Source organism: Elaeis guineensis, chromosome 2, assembly GCF_000442705.2.
Source record: "Elaeis guineensis isolate ETL-2024a chromosome 2, EG11, whole genome shotgun sequence".
Lineage (NCBI taxonomy): Eukaryota > Viridiplantae > Streptophyta > Magnoliopsida > Arecales > Arecaceae > Elaeis > Elaeis guineensis.
In genome coordinates this window covers 79,360,597-79,369,150 of record NC_025994.2, presented here as the reverse complement: position 1 = coordinate 79,369,150, position 8,554 = coordinate 79,360,597, and the positions used below count along the sequence as shown (strand labels likewise).

The 8,554-nt window shown below is 40.8% G+C and overlaps 1 protein-coding gene across 2 annotated transcripts; it reads left to right on the top strand.

The window, feature by feature from the left end:
* Positions 1-235: 235 nt before the first annotated feature.
* Positions 236-7,058, top strand: LOC105058218 (uncharacterized). 2 transcript variants are annotated; one of them, XM_010941088.4, is made up of 7 exons: positions 236-498; positions 632-704; positions 1,409-1,460; positions 1,578-1,647; positions 6,348-6,389; positions 6,568-6,669; positions 6,797-7,058. In XM_010941088.4, the coding sequence occupies exons 1-6, from the start codon at positions 409-411 to the stop codon at positions 6,652-6,654; spliced, it is 414 nt and encodes a 137-aa protein (XP_010939390.1). In that variant the 5' UTR covers positions 236-408; the 3' UTR covers positions 6,655-6,669; positions 6,797-7,058. The 2 variants fall into 2 exon arrangements, with proteins under 2 accessions (XP_010939390.1, XP_010939405.1); XM_010941103.4 differs by lacking the exon at positions 6,348-6,389 and having other exon boundaries at positions 254-498.
* The last annotated feature ends 1,496 nt before the right edge of the window (positions 7,059-8,554 follow it).

Genomic DNA, 8,554 nt, shown 5'->3' with positions numbered 1-8,554 from the left:
AACAGGCACCACTATGCTCCATCATGATGAAATATTAAAAAATAGCCGAATGATTTTTAGGTTTGAAACCATCGCAAAAATAACCCACATCCATTCAAAGCAGAGACAAGGGCGTGAGGCAACTTCTGATGCAAAATGGTTAGCCCGATTCCAAACAGGAGCCAGGTTAGCCCAGCCCTCATTTGGCAAAGATTAGCCGAAGCAAAAAGATCGGGGCTAGCCTGGCGGTCATTCTCAGCAGCGCGCCCTCAAAGCCGTTACTGGTGGCGTACCCGGAAGCCCGCCGATCTCGCCCGCGGTACCACCGCAAAAAAAAAAAAAAAAAAAAAAAAAAACTCTCCTTCTGGGGTTTCTTGGAGTAACCTGGATTAGGGTTTTTCTTTTAACGAGATCGATAGAAATAAGAGAATGGAAGCGGCGGGCGAGGAGGAGCAAGACGGCCTCTCGGTCCATTCCCCGGGTCAGGCTCCCCCGTCCTCAGCCTCTTCGTTACCCATGGTTCGAAATCTCCCGTTGGACTCTTTCCGCTTCTTATTTTGGCATGGTTTATGCATTGGATTATTCGAATCAACTTTCTTTGTTTAATCTGTGTGTATATATTTTATTTTTTTATGGTTTTTCTCTTTATTAGGAGCAGTCGCAGGTGGAACTGGAATTGAGGGTCCTGGAAGCTCTGGAAATCTACCCTCCTTCTAAATTACAAGGTTTTTTTTTTCCTCTTTATCCTTATTCTAACTTAATTAGTTACTAGTTTCTTCTTTACTTGACGCTGTGAACCGATCTGTCTCTTCTATGTCTCAAAAGTTCTTGCATGTTTGTTTGTGGTGGAAATTCTTTATGCCCGTGACGTGGAAATGCAAGGAACAACTAGATGGTCGCAATAAAAATGATTTTTATCTCTCGTGTTCTCGTTCGTAGGAGCTTCTGCTCGCTCCCTCGGATATAATGTGGCGGACCAAAAAGGATGCATGGAGATGCTAAGCTTTGATGAAAAATTTGGTCTTGGTTGGACTTGATGTTGTAGGGTATATCTAGTTGATATGTACACTGGGATAATGTTATTTGGTTCTAGATTCTTAGTTCATGATTAGGAAGATATAAGAATGGCTTCCATGTAACCATAATCCATGCAGGAAGCTATGAAATTGTTCATGTCCTTGAAGTTAACACCCAATTTGATGGACTTGATGTCTCCATCTTTTACGTATATTAATCTAAGGGTGAAAAAAGGTTAGTTTTGAGCCAAAATCTCTAAATGAATTGTAATCAAGCCGAGTATACCATGTTCTAAAAGTGAGACAAAAGTACTACTAGCGATAATGGTTTACGATCTTTTGATTTCATCCTTTCTAGTTATGAATATGATTGCCCATCTAAATTCTCGTGTTGTACGACCATTTCTATACAGGTATCCATCGCCACTTTGTTCTCTATGGTCTGATGGAATATTTGCACAGGAGGTTAGTTTTGTGGCCTTTTGATTTATGTATTAGGAATATGCGATAATACCATGCATGATGAATACAGAAAATTCATTATATGTAACTTATGCTTATAGCTATAGCTTGTTATTGCAGCTTTGACAGACACTTCTCAGCAGATGAGGTTTTGCAGTTGCTAGACCGCTTCTTCAATTTGGAAATGCTGGTGAAGTGAAGATTCTTCTTAGTATCTATGGTTCTATTGCTATAATGTTTGCCTTTATTATCACATTAGATGTAGCTAGAAAGTATGATGTATCCCTGTCCACATTTTTGACTGGCAACTTAAAGGATAAAAGAAATGCAAGGGAACATTTAACAACATGTAGAAGATGAATTAGTTCCATGGTATTAGAGATAATAACTGCACATACTGAAGTGGTATGACGTATATTTGCGTGTTCATTTTTTCCTGGGGGTCGGGGGGAGAGGAGGTGGGGGGAGTGGACTGTATGTGAGTATTAGTGAGGTCTGAGCAGAATTTATGTCATATACTACCTTATCTTTAATCATTTTATATTTGAAATCTAAAGATTACATGGGGTTCGTGCACTTAATGTTGGTGACCATCTGCAATGTTTGGTTCATGCAGGGCATCTTTATCTAGCTTTGATTAATTTCAAGTCAATCCTCTGTAATGTGGGCTTCTGTGAAAAAAGGATACACCTCATACTTGGTTTGAGATGGTACCTTGATGAGTGCTAATGGCTAATATGTTTAGAAGCATGGCTGGGTTAAACATTTGAATCTTAATTCTATGCAAACACATGTTTAGGTGAAACTATTCATTGGTTCTTGGACATGGAGCACCTTTTAAGTGAAAAGATGCCAATTCTTGCAACCGGTAAAATAATCAAATTATGATACTAAGGACTCATGATCTTGTTTTATGGAGTTATGAAGTCGTTTATAATGCATATAAAGAAAGCAGAAGTAAACTATTGGCACATAAAGAATTTGGTACAAGCGGCAACAAAAAAATTCTCATCTTTTACCTTCACTCAATTGCGATAATAAATTTTATCACCTTATTCAAGTTTAGTAGAGCTCTAATAAGTCTTGATGAAAGATGGCTTCTTATAATTGAGGATTTATGAGGTTGCAATAGAATGTCAACCGGTTTTGGGTTCATCTCATCAAGGGAAATCAAGAACTAGTTATTTTTATTGAGAAAAGTCATATTAAAGGCCCAATACATATTTTAAGTTGATACTCCAAATAGCAAAGTAATTAATTTTTGAAGGTATACAAGAATGTCTAAGAACCTTTTGGCAATAGAGTTTCTAGATGTTAAACAATATACACAAATGCATCAAGGTATGAAATGTTTTTGGCACCGTTAAAATTGACCAGCAAAATTTTGAAGTTCAAGAGAAAAGGAATTACATTGTTTGTTGTGTCTTTTGGAGCTGGAGGTGAATGAGATTATGAGAAGGTTCATGAGCATGCAGATTTCATCAACTCCTAACAAAAAAGCGAACATAGAGATGGTAGCAAGTTGTAGAATGCTTTGCACTGTTAAATTCTAGTTCTAAAGTATAATTAATGGAGAGGGTTCCAAAGGTTAATTGTTTTGATCGAGTAAATGAGGGTGCAGACAAGGGAGGAATCTACTTGCATGATTGATATGATAGACAAACAAACTATACAAAATTAGCCTATGATTGTGGACCAAATGTAGCATATTTGTTGCACCAGTATGTTGTGATACAGGCTGATGCTTCAAATGCATAGCACACATAACCATGTCATTTGAACATTTCAACGTCATAGTATGTCTTGTACATTATAGTATGGATATGTTAGTCTTTGACGAGCTTAAGTAGGTTTTTATTGTGAAGTATCATTCTGAAGCCTGCTAAAATGCATGTGGCTAGGTTAATTGTCACAGCCATGGCCTCATGGTGCATATTTTCTGATGGACAGTCTCACGCACTGAATGACCTTTGGTGGGAAGAGAAACTTCTGCTGAAAATGGACTAAGTAAACACCTCATTTACATCAAACAAAGGAATTATACAAATACCATGAAACTTTCATTGGAAGAAAGCTGTAAAATTAAGAGTGTGGTTGTTAACTGTCTTATAACTCTGGGAATAAGATGCCAAATTAGGTGAAATACTAAACCTTTGTTGTGTTAAAATTTTTGAAACTTTGACTTGGAGGTATTGACTTATGATGGGCTTTACATTACTTTGAAACATGTTAAAAAGGGTAGTCATATGCCCATATGCAGTAAATATTGCAGATTATATTTATATTCAACATCTTAGCGAGAAGAATCGATATAATGCCTGAACAATTAAGATTCCCTTGTACCAAGCTTACATATAACTGATCCTTCTGTTGTGTCTTGGTTAACTCTAATGTATCAATCAGTTACAAAAGGGGTTGTTGCACAACCCCTTTGTGATTTAGTAAAGCAGCAGAAGGCACTGAGGTGGAAATTGTACCATGGATGGCTCCTTGTATCTGATTTACATTTGCTGTTGGATCTGAAAGGCCAAAGACATTATTAATGCTCTTGAAAAAGTTATTTTATTCAACTGTACAGGCTTTAATTGAGGCACTTCTATATCTACACAGTGGTCCTTACATTATAGAGTCTTATCCATCAAAAGAAGACAGATAAAAGTTCTTCATTGTTAGATTCCTATCTGTTGGTTTCTGAAAGTGCTCGTTGCTCTTCTATCATCAGTGCTAAACTAATAATTGTCTGAATGGTACTTTCCTATGTGAAGGTTTCACACATTTAATGATTTGGTAACCCTTAGATAATCATGCAAATTATACCAACAAGTGCATTCGGTGTTGAGACTAGGTTGTTTTGATCATCGTCACATGGTATTGCTCACGTATTCTCTTTGGTGTGGGTTTGTTATTCCCTCTCTTAATTATTCTTATTTAAACAGACAATCATAAAACCTGATTTAACACATGTTTATAGGAAACAAGGAGAACCTGTTTTTTCAAAGCTCATTTTTCAGGTTTAATGGCCTGTCAGTTTTTCCAATACAGATTTTATGAAAAGCCACCAAATAGAGTTTTTCAAAAAATTCATTTACTTTAAACTTTATCTAAACATGCTTTAATTTTTATTACTACTATAGTTATTATTAATTTGAGTGGTGATTCTTTTAGGTACATGCAGTTTCTTACTACATAAAGGTGACCAACACAACATTGATTTGTATCAGGGTTTTCAAAACTGTGTCGAACCACCTGGTACACTCTGTATCGAGCCGAACCGACGAGGAACCGGGATGGTTTCAGTATCCAAATCGGTTCTCGGAGGGACGGAGAAGAAAGAGGGGAAGAGAGAGGGGGGAGAGAAGGATAGGGAGAGGAAAAAAGGGTCTCGGGCAGCCACCGAAGGCCGTTTGACATTTTGCAAAGGTCGATATGTGCGGAGGGAGGGAAGGAGAGAGAGTGGGAGGTCCTTATTGAGCCTTTAGAGGCTGTTGAAGGCCTCTGGACAGACGGTGCCTCCATTGTGAGATCTCCGGTGGCCGGCGAGCCCACGCCTACGGGCCTATGGGCGGTTGAGACAGAGGAGGGCCTCTACGGCTCCGCCTCCTTTGTTTTCGAAAATAGGGGTTCGTCCCTGTTTCAGATTTTTTTTTTTTTATTTTAACACGTGAAATCGGCAACCTAGTGCCAACTTCATGAATTTTTTTTTTTAAAAAAAATAAGGTGGAGTTGGCATATCATTTGCCAACTTCGCCTGTTTAGAAAAAAAAACAACACGGAACAAGGGCGAACCCCTATTCTGCGCGGGAGGAGGGCGGAGGCCGTCCTCGGCGCGCTAGGCATCGGCCGCCCTCGACGCTTGCTTGTCGGCCGTCGGAGAAGTCGCATTGGCATTGGCGTCCATCCGGAGACCTCTGACGGCCTTCGGTGATCTAGTGAGTCTCTCCCTCTCTCTCCTTTCCTCCCTCCACTTATACCGAGCTCGAAAAGAGCTCCGACGGCCTCCGGCTTGGAAAGAGCTTCGATGGCTGCCGGAAGCCCTCTCTTCTTCTCCCTCTCTTCCTCTCTTCTTTCCCCTCTCTTCCTTTCTTTTTTTTTCTCCCTCTGGTCCCTTCTCTACCGTGTCGGTTCGCACCAATCTGGTACGGACTCATACGGACTCATACCACCGGCCCGCCGGCATGGATCCCGGTTCCATCTCCGGGAACCTTGATTTGTACATGAGCTCTGTTAAGGTGCTTCTTTTTAAAATATTACACCTGAATCCCTTTATGCAGGGGGTCACCCTAGCACCTGTTCCAGTTTGCTTCAGGGATTTTGTTTTGCGGTTTATTAAGAGAGAAAATTAGTCCTCAGTTGCTGATACACATGGCAATCTTATGTCAGTTTTCCCTTTCACCTGTGTTGATGCAACTGGTGATCTCTTTCCTGACTTATCTTTTAAAATGGACACTTGCAATGCATCTTGCCGTTGATTTATATATTTTTCTAGTCAAATTTATTCATGTGGTAGTCTTTTGTTGATACATCTTAGATAAGCATCACTTTTATATGTAATGTGATTTATTTATTTATATCTCTCTCTATCTCATGATACATGACCACTGCACAAAACTCTGAGAACACCTTTGACTCCATCCAGTATGCTGTCGGGGAAGTGTTCTTGTTTTTTAATTCACTTTTTCTTTTCTTTTCTTTTTTTTGTGACTCAAAGTGAAGTCAAGAAGTTACAAAACTGATGCTTCTCCAACACATTGTTGGCTATTGATTTTAACCAAAGCCTTAAATATTTACAACCTTAAAATGCAACTTGTTTTTCTTTCCTTTTTCAAGAGTAAATTTTTAGACCTTGCTATGCCTGACCTTTCTTTTTAACTGTAAAATTTTCCTTTTCAGGTAAGTGTTGGAAGTTTCCACATAAAAGATGTGGATTCAAAGTTGAGTTTTATGTGATGTCACCTGTTGTAATGTTATAAATTGCTGGAATCTTAGTCTTGCATTTGTAATTGTTTTGCATCAAATGTTGGATAGTTTTTACATTCTGCCTTTAAATGCAATTACCTGTCTGGATGATAAGAGTAAAAATAACAGCAGCTATGTTTGCTTGTAAATCCAGAAACCAGATGATGAAGAGACGGACACTTTAAATCAGGAGGAAGATTTTTCCTTGCCCCAGAGTTTTTTTGTCAAGGACGAGCAGTAACATGCATTAGTAGAGGTGATTTTTTTTTTTTTCAGATTACTGTATGACATGGCAGAGAATGACCTGGAGAGTTCCATCTTTTTTAAAGTTTAGATTCATGGTGGCATCATTCTATCTTATGTAAAAGTGTTTTTTGAATCAGAGGATCGAGATTCACTAATGACGGTGACTCATCTGCACAGCTCAATACCAGAAGCCACATTTCCCCCTCTCAGACGTTTCAGCCCTCATGTATATATGCATTAGTTCACATTTCCTTCTTGAAATGTATGTCGCCATGTTTTTGGAACTGAATAGATGGCAAAGACCTTGCCAACATCATTTATGTTTAGTGGAGGTTCCTTCTGGACTGCCCTTTGTAAATTCTATTTGGGTGCAAAAAATTGATGTTACCTTGTTGATTACTTGCCATGGGATGCGTCATGTGTCTCATCAACCATTCAGTTGCATTTGGTTGGATTCAAGAACTAGACCAGTTAAATGCTCATTGCTGACTTTGAGATTACTCAAATGGTGTTGTAACCTCAAGTTATTAGGACTAAAATTCTCCTTATTGCCAATCTTTTTCCGTATTTCTTGTTTCAGGTTCCCAGGGAAATATGTTTCTGGAGAAGCAAAGAAAACCTCCACTTAATATAGGTTAAAATTAATAATTTCTAGGGTGTTAAGATACGCAAGGTTTCAGCTAGGGGATCCCAACTGCTGGTTTGTTGGTGGCCCCAGAAATGCACGCCCAACAGATATTTATGTATTCAGGATGGTCGAGCGGGTCTAAGGTTCCCATCATCCCAGCCTAATCTTCTCATCCTCAAAACCTTGTTAGGGTGTTGCGTGGGAGGGGCGAGGAACTAATGTTTTATATATATATATATATATATATATATATATATATGTGTGTGTGTGTGTGTGTAGAGAGATATATAATTGTATATATATATATGTATATGTATATGTGTGTGTGTCTATATGTATACATACATACATGTGTGTGTATTTATTTATTTATGTATGTGTGTGTGTGCATACTGTTGGGGGATACCCACCGCCCGACCGACCAACGGCAGCCCGACCGACCGACCGGTGCCCGACCGACTAACGGCGGCCCGACGACCGGCGGCCCGACCGACTCCGACGGACGACTCCGACTGGCCGATAGACCGACCGATCGTCGGTCGGGGCGACCGATTGACGGACGCCATCACCGGTTAATTATCGACTTACGACCGACTGAAGATACGTCGGGCGCACCTTTCCCCGACCGACTGAACCCCGAGGTCCGATGGCCGACTCAGGGGAGGCTCGCCGACCAACGGAGGGGCCCGACGCCACTCAGCTGGCTACCGACTTTGGGTCGGTCGGTTCCTTCAATCGCCGTACAGCCGCCAGACCTTGTCAGTTCTGACAGCGACATGCGGCACGGCTACCTAGGGGCATTGTCCCGTCGGGGGCATGGTCAACCCTGGTGATTTGACAGCCGCGCGGCGACGTGACATTTTCACGACGACTCTGACAATCTACAGTGAGTTGACAGTTCCTCACTTGTCCGCGCCATTAATGACGGCGCCATACCGTGCTCCGCTATATAAACCGGGGAAGGCAACAGTGCAATGGATCCGCTCCGTCCCTCCCAAAAACGCAGGCTCTCTCCTCTCTCTCTCTCTCGCTCGAGCTCTCTGTCTACATTTCACTGTTGCCCAATCACCTCTCTGACTTGACCGTCGGAGGGTCCCCGCCGGAGCCGCCTCCGGTCAGAATGGACTTCTCGTTTTTGCAGGTGCACGTGCACGCTTCCCGGCGGTCGGACGACGAGGCGATTGGCCGCAACACATACATATGTATGTATGTATGTATCTCAAAGATTTTCCAACTGTGTTTATATATGTATCTCAAAGATTTTCCA